This window comes from Tetrao urogallus (assembly GCF_951394365.1).
Source record: "Tetrao urogallus genome assembly, chromosome: 13".
NCBI lineage: Eukaryota > Metazoa > Chordata > Aves > Galliformes > Phasianidae > Tetrao > Tetrao urogallus.
Window position 1 is genome coordinate 3,676,650 of NC_136826.1, and position 26,225 is coordinate 3,702,874.

At 44.9% G+C, this 26,225-nt stretch overlaps 1 protein-coding gene across 1 annotated transcript; it reads left to right on the forward strand.

The window, feature by feature from the left end:
• Positions 1–5,323: 5,323 nt before the first annotated feature.
• Positions 5,324–12,610, forward strand: XIAP (X-linked inhibitor of apoptosis; the record flags this gene model as incomplete). The annotated part of the gene is made up of 6 exons (XM_079541722.1): positions 5,324–6,197; positions 7,891–7,990; positions 8,880–8,958; positions 9,494–9,527; positions 10,796–10,996; positions 12,417–12,610. The coding sequence occupies 6 exons, from the start codon at positions 5,324–5,326 to the stop codon at positions 12,608–12,610; spliced, it is 1,482 nt and encodes a 493-aa protein (XP_079397848.1).
• Between the last annotated feature and the right edge of the window lie 13,615 nt (positions 12,611–26,225).

Below are 26,225 nucleotides of genomic sequence, written 5' to 3' on the forward strand. Positions count from 1 at the left end.
CACAGTGCCTCTCTTGAACAATATTTTGTGATATTTCCATTCATGCTACATATAGAACAGTCATCCCACTAGAACTGCTGGGGAAATTTGACTCTGTCAGGATTGCTTTTTCCTTTTTGTGTGTTTTGTTTTGGGGGGGTTATGTGAGGATGGGTGCTGTTGGAGTTCTCTGCCTTTGCCTTTAGACTCTCTTTCCACCTGTTCTCAATATGCTTGAGGTTTGGATTTGGTGGGAAGTTTTTGATTTTTTTTTTTTTTTTTTTTTTCCATTCTCCTCTACCTTATTTTTAGGTACTGTCATCTGCAGGCAATTCATTTCAGTGGCAGTAACTGTCAGATCTGAACTTCTGCTTTGGATAGGTTTTCTTGTGTCCAAATGGAAAAGGCCAACCTCTCTCTTGCGCTGTGTATGAAGCACTTGCAAGGAGCTTCATTCCTTCCTTTTCCCCAGTGGGAAGCTAAGCTAAGTAGGGCTGGTCTGAAAACCCTGTATATCAGCTGATGCACTTAGATAAGATTTGGTGCCAAAGCAAAGCGTGTTGTGTACGTTCCTTCCCTCTTTACTTCAAACAAACCAATCTCTCCAAGCAAAATGGCTAGTTATTTTTCTTAACTCCCTACTGATATGTAGATATGAATGTGCTCAAATCTGTAAATACTTTTAAGGCTTCTTTCCTTGTTCATCTTTGTAAGTACAGCTCAGTGAGTAGCTCCTTCTTTGATCGGATTGCAGCTGAGCAGGCACAAAGTGACATATGCACGGTGCGTGGTATGTGCCATCAGCTGGTACGGCGTGTCCTGCTTGATATTTACTTGGTGCACTGCTCTCACATTTCAGAATTGGGTCGACAATAAACACTAACATCGCTCTCATAGCGAGCGTGTCAAGCAGTACAAGGTCTGTGTTGAGTGCATGCTGTGGCCAGGAACGCGAGGCTGTGCCACGGGCCGGCTGGTTTGAGGGTTGCTGCCATGCTTGGCCTTTGGAAAGAGACAAGAATTAAAAATAACTCCTTATAATGTCATCTGTTTTAGGGCTGAGGATGGAAATAATAGTGTGTGATAACGTGCTTGAGAGAGAAAAGCAGATCGGTTGTTTTTCCTTTGAAGCATTCCAGCCCGAGGTAATGTGATGGTGTGGTGTTTTTGCATAAAATCATAATTTGCACAGAACTTGAATTGGAAATGCCTGATTGGTAAAACTTAGGCATACAGTTCTGCACGTTGAGTAAGGTTCTACTGTGAACTTTGGTCTTTTTTTTCCCCCCCATCTGAAGCTTAAAAAGTAGACCATCTGAGTGGGTACTTCAGCCTGAAAGTGGGAGATGCCTTGTGGCAAGTAACCTTCAGGTATCTAAAAATAGGATGGAACTTGGCTCAGCTTCTGGAAGTCTTTCAGGTTAAAATAGGCTTTGTTTACTCACTTCATATAGAAGGAGATATTTAATAATACATCTCCTGCTTTCTAAGTGAAGACTAAGTTTAATCACAGAAATTTTAATTAAATCTATGTGGAAAGGATTAAGTAAATTCTTTTCTGAGCTCAGGCCCGCTGTTGGCATGTATCATGAAGTGTTACATATGTGTGTGAGGTGGCTACATATTATTACTTTATGTTCCTCGGTCATAAACTGAATTTTTTTCTTTTGCTTAAATAAAGTTAAATAATATTTTGGAGTTCTGTTGCGTTGCAAGATATTGCTTTTTGTCATTATCCCATCTGATATGTAGTCCTAAAATATTACACAACAGAGCTGATGTTTCAGTTTAGCCTTCCATTCTTTCCATCTCTGCCCAAGTGTTCCCTTCTAAGCTCCTCAGTGTCCTTACAGCACACAGCTTCCAGCAGACACCCAGAGGATCAGCAGAGGAAGTGGAATAAGGAATACAAACTGATGTATGTAGTAGTTTGTCTGATGCTGTTACTTCTGCAAGGAGAGTCTGTCCCAGTGTGCCACCCACGGGATATTTTGAGTTCTACAGCCTTTATTTTTAAAGGTGAGAAGGTATTTCAGGAGAGGAAGGAAAAAAGGCATGATGAAGCATGATGTGCTTATAAACATTCTGGAAACAAAACTTTCCTTAAAAAAAAAGTTACTTTAAAAAAAAAAAAAAAAAAAAGAAAGAAAGATTACTTGTGATGAAAATCTTTAGAACAGAGGGGGCTGGGCAGTGGTTCTGTGAAAGACACCAGAGAAGCAGCAGAGCCTGAGCTGGCACAGGCAGCTGAAGGATGACCTGCAGGGCAGCCCTGGAAAGGGCACTGCAGACTTTGGGGCCCTACTCAGGATACAGTATGAGTTCAGGTTGCTTTGACAAAATACAACATTATTTACAACATGAAAAATGATGACTTACTGTAAGCAGTGCATTCATTTATAAAGAAGTTCACCTAGTGCACGTTAGTATTTATTTTTTATTTGCTATGAGAGTGGTGAGGTGCTGGAACAGCTGCCCACAGAGGCTGTGGATGCCCCGTCCATCCCTGGAGGTATTCAAGGCCAGTTGGATGGGGCCCTGGGCAGCCTGGGCTGGTATGAAATGTAGAGGTTGGTGGCCCTGCGTATGGCAGGGAGTTGGAGATTCATAGTCCTTGAGGTCCCTTCCAACCCTGGCCATTCTGTGATTCTGTGGTGCTCAAAACCAGCCTTGTGCCCACAGCTGTGCAGTAAGCAGTAAGCATGCCGCCTCTGAAGTGTTTTCTCAGCCTGCCTGCTGGCTCCTTCACTTTTTGATTGTGGCCAAGTGTGCCACGATCTTGCAAAGCATCATAATTTTCCCCTCCCCATTCTGAAATGTAAAAAAAGCTTTTGCTCTTCCTGTAGAGATTGGATCTAGTATTGTTTAAACAAAGAGAATAATTCAATAACTGTAATGTCTGCACTGACCTTGTAGAAAATAAAATCAGTATTAACACAGCTATTGAAGGACTGAAGCTCAGAGCCAGCCAGAGACCTACTGGTTTCTAGGTGTTTTCAGTGTTACACTATTTGAAGTGTCTTCTTTCTTTTTTTTTTTTCCTTCAAACTGTCTCAGAGAAATGCTTCTCATTGAGTGAACAGAGCTGTCACAGAGGGCTGGATTTGGGTGTGCACGTGCTTCTGTAGCACTGTGCTGAAACCTTTGATGACAGTAACTGCTGGCAGTGCGGAGTGTGTCTGTCAAGTAGCGCATGGCACATGTATGGAAGGTTTCTCATTTGCTTTATCTATCTTATAGGTATAAAGCACATTCCTAACTGGCACAAGCAGCAGAAGGCTGTAGTGGCCACCTGAGTGAGAGAAGCTGCTGTGTGCTGGCTCAAACTCATTGCAGACAGCTGAGGAGCTGCTGTAAACACCAGGGGAAGCCAGGTGCATCAAAGCTTTACTCTCAGGCACCACAGTGTCGTTCAGCTGAAGAAGCGCAGCACCTTTTCTTGCACTTGGCACCCCGAGGTTGGATGTGCACTCTTGGGGATAGGGCCCTGTGTGCCAAAAGGGTTATGAGTGCTGTTCATTAATGATGTCCTGCCCATAACAAGTTAGGTAGGTGCTTACTTGAAGCATTTTTGTCACAAATGGAGGGAGCAAAACATGATAGTTTTGCAAGAGGAACTGCTTAGGGGATATGAAGATTACCAGTGATAATTGCCAGCGTTGGTTGCTAGTTTTGCTTCTGGACTTTCCTGAATGCTCTCAGTGCTCTGAAATCACTGTTGGCTTAGCAGCTCTAGAGGGAAATGTCCTTTGACCACTGGCTGTGACTTGGCATGCCCTGTATTTGTTTGCATGGTACAGCTAAAAAAGGAGTCAACCTTCAGTTGGTTGGCTTATTGGAAAGGTTATTGCTAGGAGTTTGGGGGGGATTTTTAAAAGAAATGCAGTACTGTTTTATCCAGACCTTGTGTCATTTTTGCTGTGGGGTAAGGAGGACTGCACTTCACTCGTGCAGTTCTGTAGATGCAGCTACCAAAGCACTGCTTTTGTGAGGCACTAAAAGTGTCAGTGTGTACTCAGAGAGGAACTAAAACTGTACTTTGTTTCCAGGCTGTGCTGTAAGTCCTGTACATGTTTATGGGAAGAAAAATAAGGATAGATGAAAGGTGTCTGCTGGATTTGACATTGTTGATTGTAAGGCTAAGCGTGCTTTTTCAGGATTAGCATTTGGCTTTGTAGCGTTTCAGTTACAGTGTGTAACAGTTACAGTTACAGTTCAGTTTCAGTGTGAACAGAAGTTCACAGAAACTTCTGTGATTTATATTCTTTTCCTAAGTATTTTGTGCACTTCGCATTGTGTAGAGCGAGGGGCCACAGCTCTTGACGTCAGCATCTGCCTTGGAGCTGAAAAGGGTTGCTCTGTCTCACTCTGCTCTGCTCAGCAGCTGGGCAGCACTTTGTGAATTGATGGGAGAACCACGGATGTAGGATTTGTCACTTCCTTCTGCTAAAGGTTGTTACAGACAAAAACAGCCAGATGAATCTCGTACCTGAGTCAGTCACTGCAGTTGCTGGGCCTTTCCGGAGTCCTCTCCAGAGGATAGGGATATCTCTCTGTTGAAGACTAAGCTATTTGGCAGTGTTATATTAGGAGATAGCTCTAATTTGTCTTGCTTACCTGTACCTCATTTAGTTAGTTATTTTTCTGAGGCCAATTCCATCAATTAGGTCATTGAGGGGGGAATATACTTTGTAACTTCAGAAAAATACTATTTTCTCTCTCCTCCCTCCCTGCTTGTTGGTCTCATGTATCACTGCTTTGGCATGAGTGCATTCAAACAAGCCTTTTTCCTCCACCCTGCTTTTCCTTCTGTACAATCCTGTCTAAGCAGAGTTGACCAGTCAAGAAAGCGCTCCAGCGTTTCTCTCAAAAGGAGTTACTGCAGCCAGTCAAAATTTGACAGATGTTTTATTCCATTAGATTGTATGTTTAATTCTATAACTCCATATTCTTGGCTCGGAAGCCTTTTGACAGCTTTTGTTTAATTCTTCCTTAATTTCATTACTCTTTCAGTATTCACTTGCTAAAAAATAAAGTATTCTCTTAAATAGATGAATGTGTAAATCTGTATGCTTTCCAGGCAAGCTCTTATTAGTCGTGTTTTGTAATGCATTCCTGTAATGTTTCGTAATCTTCCTGCCATTTCTTATGCTTTATTTTTATTTTGGTTTGACTCTGGATGGTGAGGTGGGAGGGAACAAGAGATGTTAATTTAATACATAAAATGCAGCCAGTTGAATGTAGCTCATTTCTGTGCTTGGGAGCGTGTGTCCTGAGTCCTTCTGTCTGAAGATCACACAAATATGCTTTGTTTAGGGAACTGAAGGAAGAGCCCTACGAAGAGATGACGTGTAATGGCCCAGATAGCGCCGAACCTGGTGCCACTCCAGCCACTGATGGCGACCAGGAGTGGAGCCAGGAACACGACCGACTGGGAACCTTTGTGGAGTTTCCCCCTGATTGTCCGGTTTCAGCATCAGCACTTGCTCGAGCTGGCTTTGTTTATACTGGAGAAGGTGATAAAGTCAAGTGTTTCAGTTGCCATGCGACTGTTGAAGGATGGCAGCCTGGAGATTCTGCGGTTGACAGGCACAAAAACCTTTCCCCAGATTGCAGATTTATTTCTGAGTCTGTGTTTTTGGAAAATAACGTACATCCTCTTGTGCAGAGCCACCGGCATAGAACTGAAAATGGCTCCAGCAATTTAGCCCTGTCGCCTGCTCTGGAGGACCTGTCTGATGTGGAGGCAGATTACCTGTTGAGAACCAGGCAGGTTGTGGACATGTCTGATACTCTGTATCCTAAGAACCCCTCTATGTGCAGTGAAGAAGCCAGGCTGAAGTCCTTTCACAACTGGCCCCCCTACGGCCTATTGACTCCAAAGGAATTAGCTAGTGCAGGACTCTACTACACAGGTGTTGGTGATCAAGTCGCGTGTTTTTGTTGTGGTGGGAAACTGAAAAACTGGGAGCCTGGTGATCGAGCTTGGTCTGAGCACAAGAGGCATTTTCCCAAGTGCTTTTTTGTCCTGGGTCGGGACGTTGGAAATGTTTCAACTGAATCTGTTTGTGCTGAGCATGGGAGAAGCTGTCTGAACAACGAACAGCATCCGAGAAATCCATCCATGGTAGAATATGAGAGGAGGATACAAACGTTTCTAACTTGGATACACCCTGTTAACAAGGAGCATCTTGCTGAGGCAGGCTTCTACAGCACAGGTAAGACAGACCTCCAGATGACAAAGATATTTTACAAATAAATGTGCAAATATGTTTTATTATTATGAAAAATATAAGCATTTTCCTATTCTAATGTAGAATTCTGCCAGATTTTTAGTTGAATTGAAATTCATTCTGCTTTCCTCTACAAACTACTTCTTGCATTTCTCTTGCAAGATTATATCCATCCTATCAGGTATTTTTATTAGCGTAATACAAAATTATCATATATATATATATATTTAGCAGTAGAGCATCAACGTGAGTTTTCCTTAGCTGCTAAAACCCTCCTAACACATCTTTCACAATGCAGTTATTGAAACTAATAGTTTAAGAAACAAAGTGCCATCCTGCAGGTAACCACCTCAGGTCTAAAGAGCAAGTGTGTCGCTGTGAAGCTTCTGAACAAGACAGCACAGGTTATATGCCATTTTAATGAGTTAATGTGCTTACATTATCATGGCATCCAGACAACCAAAAAAAGCAAGTGTCATTATTACCTACTGTAAGAGCTTTAAAGACAAGGACTCTGCTGGAAGAGATTTTACTCTTAGAAATACAGTATATCATTTGGATGAGGCTCTGATATCTTTGTGCGTTGCTTTTTTCAATCTGGAGAAGGCAAATAATTCCTTCTTGAATGCACGGTGCAGAGAAAGCTCTTTGAAATGCTTTACTGAGAGGTGCTATGTGAAGTTATGCTATTATTAGGTCACAAAGAAAAGGAGATTATCCGGGATAATTTCTTGCTCTCATCTTAATTGGTTTCTCCCTTAGTAGCTCCCAGAAGAGCTTTTTAATCTGATACCATTTGTTTTACTTGTGGCCATAAATAAAACTCGTGATATATTCTTACATAAGTGGAACACAGGCAATATTTGTACTCAGTAGAATTGCTTTATTAGTTCCATCTTGGATTCCTAACAGTAAATAGTTTAGCTTGGCCAAGAGAGATCTGTACCATGGAGGTGAACTAAACAGGCAGTTTATCTGACCAAATGTCTTTTAAAGTGGCTTCTGCATTTCTGGTGGGCTGGGAAGGAGTTGTTTTTGGTGAAAGAAACAAAAGTAGCCCTACCTCCTCTCATTTCAATCAGCATAAATCTGAGCAATTCCTGTGCAGTGTTTGATGGCAGCAGGCACAGTGCTAGTGCTGAAGAGTGCTATTTCTTCAGAAATTGCCAGCAGTTGTGCTGCTGCTGTGTAGAACCCATTAATTTTAGTGGTGAAATGGAGGAGCAAAGAACACCCTTTAGAATTAAATTCCTGTTAGTGATTTCCATTCTTGCTTAACTGTTACTTAAATAGAAAGCAGAACTCTGGTCATGAGTACAGATAAAGTTGTGTCAATTACTTTCCAAATAAATTTTTTGTGGTAGTCACTTCATGGCTCGTTTATCAGTGGAATGTGCTGTCTGATAATAGACTCTTGAGCATTTGCTTTTTATCTGTTTAAGTACTTGCTAAATTAGAATTATGAAATATTATATGTGACTTTATTTAATGTGACTATAAGGCCAATTTTTTTTCCTGAATGTTTGTTTCAGATCATATTTATTGTGCTCTTTAAAACAGAGTCTTTCCCAATGACAATTTCTAGTAAGTAATTCAAATGCTTGTTTTCTGTGATAATGTTTTAGCTGAGAACTCATTGTCACACCTACTAAAAATTGTAACCTGGCTGTTTCCCAAGGCAATGGCGATCACGTTGTGTGCTTCCACTGCGGTGGAGGATTGCAGGAGTGGAAGGAAAATGAAGACCCGTGGGACCAACACGCCAAGTGGTTTCCTGGGTAAGGTATTCTTTGTTTCTGCACATCATAGAACCATAGAATCCTTGGGGTTGGAAGGGACCTTTGAGGGTCATCTAGGCCAACTCCCCTGCAATGAACGGGGACGTGCGTGTCTGAGTTGTCTTCCTAGTATCTTGTCTTTATGACAGAGCCTGCCAGGAAGGGCTTTAGAGGGCTGACTGTGACTTTGATGTTGTTGCTATTTATGGCAGTGGAGGTTTTTTGGTTTGCACATCCACATCAGTGTCAGTGTTTCAGTCTCGCAATATACTACGTAGATGATTCCAAAAGTAATGTCTCATTTATTTACGGGGAACCTACAACAGCTGCAAAAAGCACAATTGCACTGTCTGACAGAGCACATTCTCAGCTACAAAACGTTCTTTTTCAGCATAGCCACCACCATTAGGTGTGCATTTTCACCAGCAATGAACAAAGGTCTGTCTGCCACACTTGTGTAAATAAATAAAATCTGCCCCAGCTACTGCCCAGTAGCTTGGACTGGTTGAAAAACAAAGAAAGAAAACACAAGGCATCTGCATTACCAATGGCTGCTTTTCTGTGATGGCAAACTACTAAAAGATCCAGTGCTTTGACATGGTGTTAGCTGTTCATTATCCACTGCAATTTTTCCCTTCTATAAACCTGGAGCATAAGGCGGCATGGCCAACATCTTTAGCTTTCTGTTTCACCACAACTGCAACACATAAGTACTGCTGGAGCAATTAGGAACTGTTTGGAAACACTTAGGTGATATTACTGATGTTGAGATTTGGGAAGCAAGCACTCTATACGAAGTAGGGATTGTGTGAAACCTTTATGAAGTTACATTATCAACTCTGTTTGCTGCGTATGTAGTTATACGATAACTAAATGTTTTTGTTTATAGGTGCAAGTTCTTGAGAGAGGAAAAGGGACTGGAATTTATAAATAATGTTCACTTAAGAGATGGATGTATGGATTCAACAGTAAGTTTCTTACTTATTAATAAAATATCATTTTACTAAAGTAGAAAACAATCTTAACAATTTTCATATGAAACCAATCTTCTGATCATCTGCATAACTTTTAGTCTTCCTGCTGTTTCTTTTCTTGGCAGAAAGTAAAAAACATGGAAGCATGTTTTGATTCTGCTATTTGAGCTTCATAGACTGTACAGTTGTCCCTACTTAGGTAATGAATGCCAGGTTGGGTGCCTTATAGATGTTTTATAATCTGTACTGAAATGCTGATCCTTGTAGGCTGGGAACCAAGCACCATGTACATGTACATGTTATAGCAGCAAAAAAATATCAAAGTGAAAGCTTAAAGAAATGTGAATGCCATAACAAAGTGTGGAGCCCTTTGCCAATGTTCAGAGCTGGACAAATCTGCTCTAACTATAGTAGTTTTACTCAATAAAATAACTGGGATCAAATAGCTGTTTTGTGCCCTGCAGCTGTACAGGTTTCCTTGTACTCATTCCAGAATTGTAATTTTGTCATCTTTTTATTTATTTTTTAGATAGAAGCTGCTGAAGTTACAGTACTTCCTAAAGGTATATATTAAAAATAACAATCATAATAGAAGCAAATTGTTAATTTCTAAGTTAACTCTATTACATTTTTCAAAAACAGCAGGCAGGTTGTTGGATGATATTCTTCTACTGCTTCGTTCCTTCCAAACAGCTGCACAGTGAATTTTGTTTCTCATGGGATAAGAACTAATGAGATAAGATAACTAATCATCAATGGATAAATATTGTGAAGAAGATTTGTGAAAATGGCTGCACTGAATTAGTAGTGGTGCAGGACAAACACTGCAGGATACTGAAACGAAATGATTGTTGTTGCTTTTCATGAGTTGGGAAGAGTTAAATTGCAAAATGACAAAGAAGCTGAGAAAGCTTAACTTATGTGCAGGAATGCCTTCTGCTGGAATAAAGTTTCTTATGAATATCTGAAAGGAACAATAGGCAGAAAGCCGTGCTGCAGCATGGCGTGGAATTAAAGCTCTTCCAATAAGAGTGCTTGCACAAGACCTATTTTTAAAACTTTTCAAATATTGCTTGTTTGTGAGAGGAAATTGTTTAAAAATTTTGCTCTTTGCTCAGTAATGTGAGGTAAAGAAGAAATTAGTTGTTCATGTGGTGGGAAAGTTGGACATAGGGCACACTGCTGGAGAACCTATTCAAACAATTACATTGAAAAAGAGAGAGAGGAGGAAGTCCCACAGGCTGAAGAGCAGTTGTGTCTTAATGAGTGCTGTGTGGTACCCTGGAAAGGCTTCAGAAATTCTGAAATGATTGTGCTTGTGTTTTGGTTTCATAAATTCATGTTATGTGTTGGTTTCTATTATCAGATGGATGGGTTTTTTCTGAACTGCATTACAATTAATGTGAAGTTAGCAAATACTTTTGTGTTTATTGTTCCTTGGGATTTCTGACGATTGCAGTCAATGCTCAGTTTTGGAATTTGGGATGTTAATTATGTAGGATGTGATTTAAGGAATTATGTTGAAAAATGTTCAAAATGTTGAAAAATGAAAAGTAAAAAAAAAATGTTGAAAATGAAAAGTAGTTGATTTGAATAGCAAATCGAGGAGGATTTCCATACGATAAGTGGATGAAGAGACTGGGAAAGCAAGGATTGAAACGCTCTCGAGTTCTCCAGTGCAGTACTTAAAAGTAGCAGAGCTGTGCAAACAGAAATGTAGTTCTTTTTGCTAAATATCTGCAAAGGAGTTTTAAATATAATGAATACTGTCACTTATTCAGTCTCATCTCTGTTAAACTCTGGTGTTTTTTTTCCCCTTCTGTTGTTTTAGATGACCTCTTACAGAATCAGTTGGTACAGAATGCCATACACATGGGTTTCAGTTTGTCTGAGATTAGGAGCATTATGGAAAAGAAGTTGCACATGTCTGGAGAAAGCTATACATCTGTTGAGGACCTGGTAGCAGACTTAATAAGTGCTCAGAAAGAAAATGCAAAGGGAGAACAACCAAAAGAAAGCCCACTTGAGCAAGGTGAACTTAGTAAACTGTAAAACCTGTGTGTGTACTTTCATAATAACTTGTTTGTCTGAGGTACATCCTATCATTATCTATTCATTCTGCCCTCTGACTCAAGTCTTGCTTAACATGAAGTTACAGTGATGAACTTAAAACTCTATATTATTTTGGGGCATCAAAGAAGTTGAACGAGGGGGTGTTAAAATACTTGAGGTTAGTAGAATGTATGCATGTCATGTACCAAATAAATTTAGTATTAATACCATAAAAAACAGTATAATATTGAGATAATAGTCCAGTGCCCTCTGAGGTTAACTAAAAAGTCAACATTACTGTGACAGCGGCAAGGATAATTGTAGATGTGGGGACTGTGGTGAAATAAACACAGTTTATTGTCAAAGATTCAATGTACAAAAAATTAAATACCTCACTGCTGAAGTTTTTCAAGTGTAAAATTGGTGCCAGTACGAAAAGCACTGAATAGAAGCATTCTCCTTCTTGGCCAATAAGGAAATGTGCTTGTGGACAACGTTCCTTTTTAATTATTGGTGTTGCAGTTATGCTGGGGCGTGCAAGCCTTACTCAGGAAAGCCATTGTGGTATGCTCTGCAGGTTGACCAGAAACAAGTTGTCTGAATCAAGAGCTTATTTGTAGTTTGAAGACAACCATACGGATGGATTCATAGGGAGAGAAAAGCCCATCTGGGTGGCACGACGGGCAGGGATCTCACTGGCCCATTCCTTGTAATAACATTTTTCATGGATATTATGCAGAGAAAGAATTTGCAATGAAGATGGGCATTATTTCTGTGACTGACTGCAGGGAACTTTCCCCATGCTGTAGAAGGCTTCTGTACTGTGTATTTTCAAATGAGGCTTACTAGAAATTACAGAGCTAATCTACAATGCAAAACAAATTATTTCTGTGTGACAGTTCTTTAAGCTTTTGAAGTGTAGGCATTTTCATAAACAGAAGCAGGGGGGGAAGTGATGGTATCCTCATTCTTTAACCTGAGGAAACTTGCTGAGGAAAAGAAAACCCAAATTACTTAACCAGGATTGATGAACCTTTCGTCCACCTTCTGTGTAGGTTTTGAGAAAGCTGTCAGTGCGAAGTCTGAAAAAAATGGCCCCTGGGTGCAATATGCATATCCTACATTCCACAGATATTTCAAGGTCTTACCAATATAGATAGCTGAATTCCCTGCACTAGTCTGGGAGGTGGGGAAAAACAACAGTTGAGGATTTCATTTTAGTTTGGTTTCTCATCTTGTGTGGGTTTTTTTGATTTGTTTTTGTTTTCTTTTCTTTTCAAAGGTGTTACCTTTAAACAACACGGAAAGAAAATCCTTCCTCTTTCTGTGGAGAGGGAAAAAAATGAGATGAGGCACTATGAAAGCACGCTAACTACCTTCTGTGTCTTCATTTTTCTTAGATCTCAGTATTGAAGAGAAGTTAAGACGCTTGCAGGAAGAAAAGCTGTGTAAAATCTGTATGGCTAAAGACATATCAGTAGTCCTCATTCCCTGTGGTCACCTGGTTGCGTGTAAGGAATGTGCTGAAGCAGTTAATAAATGTCCTCTGTGTTGTACAAATATTATCAAGAGACAGAAAATTTTTATGTATTAATGAAAGGCACAGTACTGCGGATGTAAGTCTCCTGCTTTATTTCTTTAAACGTGTGATGTGACAACAGAAGGCTGGGTGTTCACCAGTCTAGCACACACTTATGGTGCATCTCACTTTGGAGATCATGTAAACACTAAAGCTTTAATCAACACCCTGAAAAATGAGTTGACTGTCAGAAGCTGCTAGATTTTGGTTTAGAGCACTCGTATCCTACTGCCTCCTTAGTGCTCTCCTCACTTTTTGTGCTTTTACTTTTTTCCCCCACCAATAAGTTTGAGAAATCAGACAGCATATAAATAGCAGAAAAAAATCTACTATTTATAGACTGTGTTTCTACTAATTTGCTCAGCTCATTTATCAGAAATAGACCTGCTTAATTTTCTCTTCTAGTGGGACCAAGGGTAAACAGCCTCATCAGAGGAAAGAAATGCTTTAGGGTAATTTTTATGTTGTCATTTTGAATATTCAGATATCCGAATGGATTTTATGGGGTTAAAATTCTTTCTGATTCATTGGATGCTACATTAAGGACTTCATTTTGTGCATCGTATCCCCTACTAATCTGGTGTTTCTAGTTTGAAAAACATCAGCTAAAATATCTTTTCATTTTATTCTCGTCATTCGCCTATCTTAAGAGTAAAATAACATCAGTAGGAGCAGCTTTGCTATAGGTTCTGTCTTCGAGCTACAATTGTCTGTGTGATGTTTTGTAGGTCACTAATTAGATGCCTTTACTGCCACTGAAGGATGTCTGTCTGTTTGTCATTCTTGTTTACACTTGTAAGCCTCTGTAAGCGGTCTCAAATAATAATTAACAGGCTAAGCAAACATGAGCAACGCAGGAACTAGCTCTGAATGGTGCTGGTTTTCTTCTCTTTTCTTCTTAGATGGACAGGCTAGCAACACCCTTGGAATTAATGGACCCTTTTAAAGCTGCTCTAAGCTTTAAAAATACCATAACTGCCTGTGGGTATCTGTGACTGACGAAAGGTGGAAATTGTAACTGATGTTAATCATGATGTTAATCAGAACACAGAGTCTTAACTTCATTTCATGTGCCACCTACAGACATAAAATGCAGACAATCCTAGGATCTAATCACCTGGCAGTATTTAAGTTTTTATGCTGTCAAACTACATGCATTCAAATATTCTTAAAATTTTTCTTAATTTTCTTAATTTTTCTTAATTCTTAATTAAATCTCAATTAAGAGTTATTAAATTTATAAAATAAATATATAAAAAAATATATAAAAATTTATAAAATAAATATATAAAAGAGTTAAGAATTAAGTAAATCTGGTACTGAAAGGCAAGTATGTAACGTCTGGTTCACTTCATAGACCTGGTTTGGCAAAGCCTAAGCAATGCAGAGCTTTATTTTTCACTGTGGAGAGCCTCTGTATAGCTGAAGTTTGTGCAAACAGAGTTGTTTAGGAAATCAGGCCCTCTATAAAACTCGTACATGCTCGTTTCTGAAATCCTGACTCCTATTCGTATGTGTCTCAGCTCAGGTTCCAGCATCTCAAAAACGCCGTACGATTGAAAATGTTAGCTCTGTAGCTTTGGTTGTGACATGATTCAGAGAATCCCCACTCACTGTTTCTGTTGTTGCTGTACAAATAGGCCTCAGAAAACTGGTGTTAGCCTTCTGCTTTTCTCAACGCGTCCCTCTTGTATACAAATGTCGTTCCTTACAAGCGAACTCGACGGAAATGAAGGATGTTCTGCGTACCTCGTGCCCTTCATTCTGACAGGAGCTATCTTATCTTAAATCTTCCCCCTGCCCATGAGACACTCAGTGTGTGTTTGCCTCACGTTTCTAACATTTAGCATCATCCTCACTTATTTTTTCTGCTCGTGTTGTAAGTATAGCTGGTTTACAGTAACACTAATTATGTGACTTCCTATTTATGTGGGCATACTAATTTGTTTCTGTTCATACAGAAATTTTATCTTGGGTCCTACACACTGAGTAATATATTTGATTAATGATACTTTATAAAGAATATATAGTTTTTCACACGATTAAGGTTTTAAATGCAATATACAGAAATGTAACGTCTCTATTTTTTGTTAGATATTTGCTATGATTATATGAGATTTCACAGAACTGACATGTTCCTCCGGTGCAATTTTGTGTATATTTAAATAAAGTGCAATCCAGTTGTTCCCAGAGCAGTGTGTTTGATTCTTACATGCAAAAGAAATTTCAGAAGGTTGAATTCTCTTGCTTTTTTCTTTTGTAACTCAACTGTTCCTAATTTAACACGAGTGTTAGTAAGGATGGGAAGTACGTTTTAGGTTGAAAGGAAATAATATTTGATTTGTATGTGTTAAAATCTGTTGCTTTTTTTTGTTTTTAGTACTCATTTAGCTACTTTTTGTAACAAATTGGAATTTGGTTCCCAGGAATTGAGTAGAAACTTCATAAAGAACTCAGCACTAGGATTTACGTTCCTCTTCTGGGAAAAAATAAATACATCATGCTGGTGAGAAAGGTTTTGGTTTTGCTCCCCCCCCCCCCCCCCCCGCCTTTGAAGAGTTTGGTGTTTGAGAACTCATGCATGCAGGGCCTTTTCAGGATTGATGCAGGTTGGCAGTTCTGGCAGCCTTTCTCTAGCTCCCATTTTCACTTACAGGCAGGGCCTATGTTAACTTTCAAGGGAAACTAAAGTGGGGGTGTTGGCCACTGGTGTTGGGGGTGTTAGAAAAACTCAGTTAAGAAAAGGAGCTAATCTATCTCACCTGAAATACAAGGAGCTAATAAAAGGAGCTAATCTATCTCACCTGAAATAGCACATTTGGTTATTGGTGCAAACCGGGTTATGCTGCCTTGCCTAAGCAGACCGTTTGTTACCTAACCTTGATCCAAGTCATGTGAGAGCCTGAAGGACTTCAGAAGTTACAGCCTGCAACTTCTGCCATGTGGACTAGACGAGAGTACTCGGGAAGAGGCTGACCTGTTCTGTTTAGAACTGTTACAAAACTAAATCCGAGCAGAGAGGAGATTTGGGTGTTGTAACCATGTAACCTCCTCAAGAGACAATCATAGAAGTAGGTGACAAACAGTAACTTCAAAACCGAAAGAAAAACATTATCCAGTTTCTTTGCAAATTAATTCAAAGTGCTTCACTTTAAAGCTTCTTAATGCTTCTGAAAGGGACTTTTAAAAATCAGATATGAAAGAGCACCATAGTGCTACACTGAAGTTGAATTCTTTGGGAACGTTAAAAGGTTAAGAGCCTGCTGGCCGAGATGACAAGACTGCTCTGCAGGTTTAAGGGTTGTGTTTTACAATCAGAGTCCTATTCAGACTAAGTGCAAGAAAATAATTAGCATAGTCATCAAATTTTGACAGCTTGAATTGGGAAGATTTCCTTTAATTACTTTGATTTTCAGTATCTAAAGGAGCAGACACTGATACTGAGCAGAGTATTTAAAGAGAGAGAAATGAAGGATGCAAATAAACGGAAAGCACAGGCCCTTTGGAAGAAAACTGGTGGCAGGACAGAGGTGCCTGAAGTTGGTTTCTTAAAGAGCTGCCTGGAATCAAGAGCTGTGGAGGAAAGTCAGGTACCAGTATTTGGTCGCTTTCTTGTACTGGTTACTATGTAGAATCTTATTTCCATTGTGCTGACAATAGCAGAGCTATTTGCTGCTCTGTCTATGTGAGAGACTTACAAGAGTTTTTGATATATTCTGGAACGTTTTATTTAAGAAATATGGAAATTGCAACCTCGTTTAAGAATACCAGAACAAAACAAGGAAAAAAATCAAAGTTTTTGTGATACCTTTAGCTTCCTCTCAGTGCCTTGAAATATGGAGCCCAAAACAACATACTGATTTATCATACAGACTGCTGTAGCTGGTATCTGCGCAGATGCTGAGCCTCCAAACTGATTTTTAATTTGTTTTGGGCTTAATGCACAGCCCCATAGCCTAACAGTAATGTCATTGATTGCTGAGGATTTGATTTTATTTGAATTCAGCTTTGTTTTTTAAAACTTCTTTTAATGTTGCGTAAGTAGTTTTGACCACGATGAAAACCCAAATGCATATTTTGGTTAGCTGTATGCGTGGCCTGGAGCTACAGGACAAATAGTTTGAAGCTTTGAAAGCGTTTTTGTTAACCGAGGATGTGGGTTTTTAAAGTCAGCTTTCATATTGATTTTTGTTAAAATTAATAAAACGAAATATAGTAGGCTATTAGAAATGAAATCACTTGGATGAGATGTTAATGCAAACACTTGATTACTGCATTTGTGGAAGACTTCAAGCGGAAGTGTTGTATATTAGAATTAAATTGAACAAGATGGAATACAATTTGCTGACCATCAGATTTAGTAACTACTCAGAAGAGAATCTGTCCTGCCTCTCAAAGCATGGGAGTTGTAGTGCATCATGTGCAAGGCCTACCCTGAAAGGCCACAGAGTGAAGAGCGTGCAGATCTGCCTGGCTTCAGCAGTGCTTTTCTGTGGAGGTAGATAAGTGACCAAGTTGTTGAACAGTGTTCTTCTTATACCTTCCACCTGGTGCAAGATTGACTCCTGCCAGCAAGAAGGCTGGGTGCCCCAGGCAGCGTGTGACAGTGTGTCCTGTGCTGGCCTTACCTCCAGGAGCTGCTTTGAGAAGAGTGCTGGCTGCCTTCTCCATACCGCCACTGGTCTGGTGAGATTGCTCTCATTCCTCATGGAACTCAACTATGAGTTAATACTCAACCTGCCCTCACCCCCTTTTAGCTTTGTGTTCTGTGTGACTGAGTTTTGCTGAGTGGCTGGGAAATCTGATGAGGAAGAGCTCTCCTCGCTGTGCCTTCACACTGCTTTGGGTTGCTGACAGTACCTCTGTCTCTGTGAGCCACTGCTGGGCAGTTTCAAGGGATGTGCTGATGCTGCTGTAGAGAAATTACCGAGCCGTAACTGTGAAGTGGCTCTCTGTGAGGGGGCCAGTGACCTGTGATTATACACAGAAACTGAATTTCAGCAGTTTTATCCTCAATTTCTTTAACCAGGACTCCATTTTTAAGCAATAGTGATGTTAACGTTACACTGAATTACAAATGTTGATTCAGAGAATAACAGCTCTGTGGCTGACAGAGCACAAAAGCTCACTTTTTTCCTGGGGCAGGGAAGAAGACAGTGCATTACCAGTGATAAATTGCTTGGCTAAGCAAAACCCTTGAGAAAATTCGGAAGAAAATGCTATTAATTTTGTTGCAGGTGTCTGCTACTGCAGGATAGGTGAAAACTACTTAGTTGCCTTTGGATGATTGCTAATTGTGTAACTTACTTTTGCACAGCACGATGAGATTCATCACTTAAAGCAAATGGTTATCTTCTAGAAGTAGTTATCTTCTAGTAGTTATCTTCTCAATACGGGCTTTTCAAAGGCAGGTGTCAAGCTGTGGCAGTCTCTTGGAACTCTTGCATAAGAGAGTTGAGTTTCTGAATCCAGGACTGGCTTTACCTCCTTTTCCATTACCTGACCCTGATAGCGTTACATGGGAGAGCCAATGGGGTCTGCTGTCCTCAGTGCTTAGTGCTCCCAGAAGGCCCTGTGGAGGGAGAAGCCCTTCAGCTGCTGCTGTTGAGGCTTGCAGTACTTCTGTAACCCTGCTAAAGGAAGTTGCGTTCTGAAAAAGTATTTTTATCTTAACCGTTTTGAACATCTGTGCAAGCTGCCAAGATGTCACGAATGAACTGTTGCACTGCCTGCTACTTGTCATGCATCGCTTTGTTAAAAGAAAATCTCAATTGCAGCTCCATGACGAGATCACACTTTGCTTTGTTTGTACCTTATGCTGTATCAGGGATTCAGGCAGCAAGAGCACCCTTGAGCCCCACACCGGATGGGAAGGACTTCCAGGAAGAAACCTTGAAGCTGGTTGATGATGAAAACTAAATGAAACGGTGACAAAGATACAGGTAGAACTTTGGGACCCAGTCTGCTAAGTCAGCCAGAAAACCATGCAAGCTTATCTGAAGGAGTAATCTGCTCCTTAACCTTATCTGTCCTGTAGGCACCGACCCCCATTGCACATGCTCCCACTGCAGCATTCCCCAAGCTCTGGCCTCAGCAGTTTGTGGGGAAAAGACCAAGATAAACTGATCCACTGTCAATATCCAAAATGGGTGTTTGCCTGAAAAGACAGGAGGGAGCTGACTCATTTATTTGATGGATCATTTTCTTCAAAGCTTGCTGATGACAATTTAAAGATAAATATATTTGACTTCACTTGTTTATCATCATTTTGCTCTGTGATTTTGGGCAGAGCTTAAGCTGCAGAACAATGTTTCTGTCCCAGTTCTACTCACCTAACCACAAGCCAGCTGCCTTCCTTCTCATCTCAGGTAAAGCCCGGTTCTGTGTCACCATCTCAGAGAGGCCCGTGGTTCTACAAAGCTGAGCAGCTGAGAACTGCTGTGTGCTGCATGCTCCTGGGAGCAGAGCAGCCCTGTGTTCGCAGTACTGTGGGGTCTCTGCACAGGTTTTACTGTCCCAACTCAAGGTGCCTCCGCGCTCAGGGCTAGCTGCTGCTGTTAGGCCCACCTAGCCTCATGGCAGCCATCGTCTGCTTCTCACTCCATGTTTTCGTTGTTGGACAGTCTGTTGTCTCCTGCCTCTCCATGTACACGTGCCTCTTCTGCAGGTCTTGTCACCAATGCTGCCGTGGCGCCCAACTCACAAAGCACTGCCTGCCCCGTGATCCCTTTGCTTGAGTGGAAGGCTTGCTTCTGACTCCTGGAGCCTCCTGGTTTGGGAACAAGAGTAGATCCTGCCCTTGGCTCAGTGGAGGGCTAGAGTGGTAATGCTCACTGTCAGATCTGTAAGGCTGAAGTCATGCCTGCAGTGAGAGCAGCTCCTCTTAACTAGGAGAAGGGCTTTTTGCTATTTCCTCTCAATATTTAGTTTGGCTTTTACACAGTTTAATGATGAAAGCTTTAAAATGTGGCTATGGGGTTATTATCTCAAAGAAGGAGAACTAGCAGCAAGAACCCCCTCACCTCAAATACGGGAACGAGAGCAGGGCCCTGGCAAGCGGGTGGCACAGGCGGACAGCTGAGGGGAGAAATGGCAGGAAGGCATTTGTGCCATTAAAGCTCGATATGAATTAAAACTTGCTAGAGTTTTAATTCATATCTAGAACCAAGAGTGAAGCAAAGTGGGAAGTGACAAAGCTGTGAGCTGTGACTCCACACGCCTCTGTGGGTCTGAGAGCACGTTGGGAAGAAATGGAATCCACGAAAATTCAGAGCTCAGTAGGCTGGAAAAGACTGGTGAAAAGCAGGAGCAAAAAGGGTGATTTATGTGAACCACAAAAGGAAGAAGTTATTCACAGAACAGGGAAAGGCCTAAGGAGCTACTGATGTGAAATCTCTCTCTGTGAGTTAGGGGAAAGTAACCCATTTCTTGGTCTTTATTTTAGTTTCTTATGTAATAGCTCATCTCCAAAAGGTTTCAGAGCAGATTTCCCTAGAGTGACTGAGTCAGTTTCAGAAACTGGAGAAAGAAAATTGGACTGGGAAGACTGCTTTTTGTCCCTGTCCCCAGCAAGACAGATAAAAATATGGCTGTAGCTTATTTAATACAGGTGATCAAGGTCACCACCTCTCCTTGCAATTAATCCAGTGCGCCAATTCTGTTGTTTTTTTTCCCTCTTCTTTTTGTTCCAACACTTATGAGCAAATCTTTAGAAAAGATAAAAGGAATGGTCAAGGGATGTGCTTTTTATTTATTTATTTTTAAAAATAGAGAAGAGGAAACAGAATTGCAGAGCAATTTCCTATTCTGTTGCTCTCAAAGAAAAGGGAGCAACATGAGCACGAGTCTCCTGCCTGGAGGAATGAATCAGCCATCTGGCAGCCTGAGGGTGTTCTGATCTGCCCGTGGAGCTCTGGCCATTAATCAGACACGGAACTAGTTCCCTATCTGCCCCTTCCTAGCGCTGTTTCTTAAATGGGTGACTGATCAAGAGCTCTCTTTGGATCCAGTGTTGTAACAATCCCTGTTGTAAAAGCCATTGTTAAATCATCTCTGAATTGGGCTCACTATCCGTAATGGTGGACTTTGAAGTCTTAAGAGTGACTGTTGTAAGAAAGGTGATGTCGTCCCATAAAGTTCTTTCTCCTCCCATCTTTCTCACAGCTCTTCTGTCAGATGCAAACCCTTTCTAGTGAGGTGAGAGCTGTAAAACGTCTCTATTTCCTTATGCTTGGATGGCGGATTTCGGAATTGTTATTTTATTGGAGAACATGCTGGAATGCTGCAGTTCTACATAGACCCTTCAGGATGTTCTTTGGTTCCTTCACAGGTTTTGAAAATGGGTCAAAACACATCTGGAACTGTCCTTAGAAAAGAGTAGTTATGTAGCAAGAAGGGCTTTTCAACACATCTCCCGTGTTGCTGTAGGTGTTGGAAGGCTTGGGCTCAGGAGAATGATTTTGTTTTGGGGGAAAAAAAAGCAGAATGCGGAGCCTTTGTGGAGCCTTTTGTGTCTTTTGTCTTTCACAACAAATGTCGTGGTTCAGAACTTGTTCCGCTATTCTGTCTCCTGTACTCCTGTACACAGCTTGAGATTGTTGTGGTTGCTTTTCAGGTGTGTGTCATATAAACTGTTTTCTGTTTGCTTTCTTATCTCAGCGTGGCTCTGCAGAATGAATTCTTCCTTGGTGCAGCTGGGTGAAGAAAAACCCGATCTTCTGTCCTCCAGAACAGACAGGCACTTTCAGGGCCTTGAGGAGCTCCTGCACCTCCAGTTGTGCTGACTGAATTGTTTGTGTGGTTGTACTTTAAATAGCATCTGAGAAATGATCTGGTTTGCAGAAGGAGGAAAAAAAAAAAAAAAAGAAAAGAAACCAACCTCTCTAGAAAGAAATGGCCCATCCCACCTCTCGGATGATGCAAGTTCTGCTTACGCAGTGTCTGCAGATGAATGGAGCAACTGGGAGGCAGTGGAAATCCTCCTGGTCTGTGTGCCCAGCGATTGGCATTGTGCTGCTGCACCTGGAGTCGGGTCTCTGGAGAGCTTCCACGAGCTGTTGTCACAAGTGCACAAAACCAACTGTCAGATGAGTCAGGACGTGCAGAAGTGTTATGAATCTGAGCTTTTCAGGTCTGAGTCAGCTTTTGTACCTGCCACGGCGCTGTCAGCACTTGTGCATGCATTCCTTCCAAACCGCGCCCTAAGAATAATGTCACGTTTTCGTTGTTGAACACAATTACCTAAAAAAATCTCAGCTATGAGGTCGAGCATGTCAAATTGCAGCGCTTTCCCAACGCACCGCATACCTGACGTGTATCTGAGCGCTTGGGTTTTCCACACAGCTGACCGAGGCCGCCTGCAGCGCCCAGTGCTTCTCCAGCTCTTGCAGTAAAGTGTTTTAATCTTTGCAAGACGTTGGGTTTTAGTGCGAGTAGCCACTGCTGAAACCGTGCAGGCAAAGGCTTTGGGAGCGTGCTGTTTTTATTCTCACGGAGGAGTCTGGCAGCTGTCAGAAGCTACCTTGGTGTGGGGACAACGCAAATAGGCTCAGCTCCTTTTGATCTTTTTCCATGTGTAATTGAATACCATGTGTAATATATATATATATATATACATGCTATGATTAAGTTTGGAACATATGTTTTTATTTGTATTTTTATTTTTTTAACAGTGTTTTATTCCCAATTTCCACACATATCTACAATCTGCACGGTGGCAGCTCACACTGCAGATAACAACTGCAGCCAAACCTGGAGCGCTGGCTTACGACTTGGGGCTCAGGATTCCCACGTGCCCTAAAAGGAGACCTTTCTCCTGCCTTTCTTCACTCACGGTTTCTTTCCAACCTTTCCTACAGAAGTAATGCAGTGAGCACACAGCACGAGCACCGTGCTGGGCATTGCACAAGACAGGAAAAGAAATAGAACTTGTTTTTACTTCCAAATATAAGCACGTTTAAGTCCTTAGAGATGAAAAACACAAGAAAAAAAAGAAATCGCACGTTTTTACAGGTAAGCTCCAAGTTTTGGGAGCCCACAGGCGAGCGGCGGTGCTGCGGGGTGGAAGCAGGAGCTTGCGAGCTCAGCATCGCACAAGGCCGGGGAAAAAAAAACAGAACACAAAACGAACTGAGTTGAGAGACGAACGCAGCACGTAGGTGCGCCGCGCCGAAGCGCCCCGTGTCGCCTGCGTGTGCGGAGCTCCGAGGGGCGGCGCCCGAGAAGAACCGTGCGGAGCGCAGCCCGGCCCGCGGACGCGGCCGGCCCTCCCGGACGCCTTCGTCCCTCGCCCTTCGGTCACCCGATCCCGCCCCGCGAACGAAGCCGGCGGCCGCGCCTCCTCCCGCGGCTCGGCCCCGCCCGGCGCTCTCCTCAGCGCGGCCCCGCGGCTCCGCGCCCGGACGAGCCGGGGAGCGGGCCGCGCACGCGCAGCGCCTTGTTTACCCCGCGCGGCGCCGCTCGCCGCGGCCGGCCGGCAGATGTCGCCCCACGCCCAGGAGAGCGGGCCGCGCCCGGCGGCCGCCAGGTGGCGCCTGCGGCCTCCATTCGCTCGCGAGCCGCCGAGCCGCGAACACCCCAAACAATCCCCGGCGCCGCCGCCAAATTAAATAACCTGCCCGCTCCCCGCCGGGCCCAGACCCCCCCGCCGGCACGTCTCCGGGCCGGGCCGGGCGCGCGAGCGGCGGCCGAGCCGGGAACGGAGGAGCGCGGCGCCGCGCCCGGGCCTCCTCGCCGCCCGCGCCGACGCTGGGCAAGGTAAGTTAGAAAATGGCGGCGAAGCTTCTGGAAGTTTGGAGGGGGGACGCGGGAGCGGGGCGCGCGGCGGCGGAGCGGGGCCGGGCCGGGGCGCGGCGGGCCGCGGGGCTTCGGCGCGGCCAAGATGGAGGACGGCGGGGCCGAGCCGCCGAAACGCTCCGGGCCCCGCGCCGCGCCGCCACCCCCCACCCCGGCGCGCGCGACGGGGAGGGGGCGCGAGAGCGGCCGAGAGCGGAGGGCCCCGAAAGCGGCCCCTCGGCGCGGGGCACGCGGGCACGGCTCCTCCGCCCCGGGGTGGGCCGCGGGCAGGCCGGGCCCGGCGCTCGGCGAGCTAAAATGGAGAACCTCCTTCTCCTCCTCCCCCTTCCCCAGAGCCGAGCGGCGGCTGCCGGCAAGATGGAGGACCCGGGCATTGTGTGCGCGCCGCCGGGCGGGGAGGGCACGGCCGGAGCGGAGGAGGGCGACGGGAAACGGAGCGGCGGCCGCCGGGGGCCGAGCCGGGACGTGCGGGGACATCGCGGCCCGCGCCCGACGGCGCCCGGCCGCGGCTCGGCGCGACGCGCTCCTTCGTCGGCTCGTTCTGCTCGGAGCGGGGCCGGCAGGAGCGCTCCGAAGGCCCGGGCCGTTCTTTCCCCCCCCGCCCCGACGACGCCCGCTGTAGCTGCGCTGCCCCGCTTCGCGCGGCCGGGCCTTTGTGGGACCCCGCGGCCTTTCCGAGCGCCTCGGGGCGGCCGCCGCACCGCGTAGAGCCGGGCGGGTCGGCGCGGCGCTGCCGGTGGTGATTGCGGTGACTGACTGTGCGCGAAGCGGGCCGGGCCGCGTGCGGCGGGGTGCAGCCGGAGCCTGGGCGGCTGCGGTGGGGGAGGAGGAGGAGGAGGAGGCGGAAGGTCGGCGGCCGTGCCGGGGGCTTTTGGCGCCACTTTTGTTCGGGGCGCTCCGCCCTGCACGGCCGAGCTGCTGCCCCGCTCGTGTTCTGTACGCGGACTGACGGCCAAAATAACATAAAATAAAGCCCGGATCCAACTCCAGCCGCCGACGCGGTGCGGAGCTCGGCGCGGCCGGGAGCTCGGGGCTTCTCCTTTTTATTATTGCGTTCGCGGTCGGTTTCTCCCCCGGCTCCGCGCTCAGCTCCCCGCGGGCTCCCGTAGCCCCGCTCGCCCCTCTCCTCTCCGCGCTGCCCGGCCCCAACCCGCGCCCGCCTTCCCTTCCCTTCCCTTCGGTGTTGGGCCGTGTGGAAGCGCTGCCCCTCCCGCTGCAGCCCGCCCGCTCCCCCGCCCCCCCCCTTTCCCGGGGCCCATCGGGCCGGGGCCGCGCGGCGCCGGGCGGGACTCGTGTTACCGAAGTGCGTCACGCGCGGCCCCGCCGGGCCTGCTCCGCCGCCGGGCGCCTCCGCGCCCCGCCCGCCCCGCGCCCGCCGTTCATTGGCCGGCAGCGGGCGGGAGGCGGCCGCTTCCTCCCGTCGCCCGGCGAGCTCCGGCCCGCGGCCCCGGAGCCGTGCGGGTTCGCGGGGTCGGTAGGCGAGGGAACGCCGCCGGGAGCGCCGGCCTCGAAGCCCCGCGCGGCCGCCTCGGCGCTCCCTGCGGCGGCGTTGAGCCCCTTTTCGAAGGAGCCGAGCGGTGCTGCGCCCTTCCTGCGGCGCGGCGGCCCCCCCGGCGCCGGGTCCCGGCGGCTCCCCGCCGCTTCTGGGCGCTCTCCGCCCGCCTCTTTCCCGTTTCCGTGCCCCCTCCCCTAGAGCCGTCCTTCCGCCCCTTCCTGCCGTTCCTGGGGCGTGGATCTGCCCGGCGCTCGCCAGAACGCCCGCGCGTGGGTCAGTTACCGCAGGTACACGAATACCGCAGCGATAGTGCGACTAGGGCCTTCGTCTGCGCCTTCCTGGTGCCGCCTGCTCGCCCCCAGCGCTCCCTGCACGGGTGACCCTATGATGATGGCAGCAGGGCCCCGCCGTCCTGTGCCCTTTGAGCAGCCAGGGAGGGAAATCTGGGAAGTTGGGGCTGTTGCGGTGAGTTTGCCGTTGGGTAAACAAACAGGAAACAACACTGGGGCTGGGGAGATGCGTAAGTTTGGCTGTGGAATTTCATCACGCTCAGACACCTCCCCTGTTGCCTACCTGGGCCAAAGCTGTGTATGTGGTTTTCTTCCTCTCATTTACATTCTCAGGAGGTCAGAGCCGAGTGCAGCCCATGAGTGCTGTGAGGGCCGGCTGGTGCCCTGCCGCAGCACTCTGGCTCAAGTTGTGGACGGCTCTTTGGCTCACCAGGTCTCCATAGTTTGCAGTTGAAAGCAGAGCTCACCGGTGCCACTAAAGGGGTTCGTAGTGCTCAGAGTTCAGTGCATAGAATATACTTGGAATCTTTGTAACTACAAAAGGTTGGTAGCTTCGTAGCTTGTTGGAATAGTTAGTTCGAAAGTCGTTACTTGCTTAAAGAGCATTCAATGTTTAAAATAGGAATATTAGGCTAGCTGGTCGTTAACTCAAATTCCATAAATATATAGCATTCCTGGTTTACATCCTAATGCATTTAAAGATGCAGATGTATAGAATGAGGTCACTCCCACTTGGAAGCCATGTGGATAACATTGATACATGATTTCCTTATTCTGTTTCAACCCAGTCTATGAACAGCATCAATGTTCTTAGATTTTGTGTATTAAACAAAGCAATGTGGACAGGTTCTCTTGAATATTGCATGGCACTGCAGTTGCCTATAGAAGATAGCTGCAGGCTACAGACCACTTGAAAGTGAGCACTCGGTGGTGGAAGCAAGTATAGGAGACTTAGTTAAATCATGGAATGACTTTAGCATCAGAGTGCTGCGAACCTTTTTACTACATTGTTCTTTGTCATTTGCAGTTCAAATTTAGAATGATTGGAGTG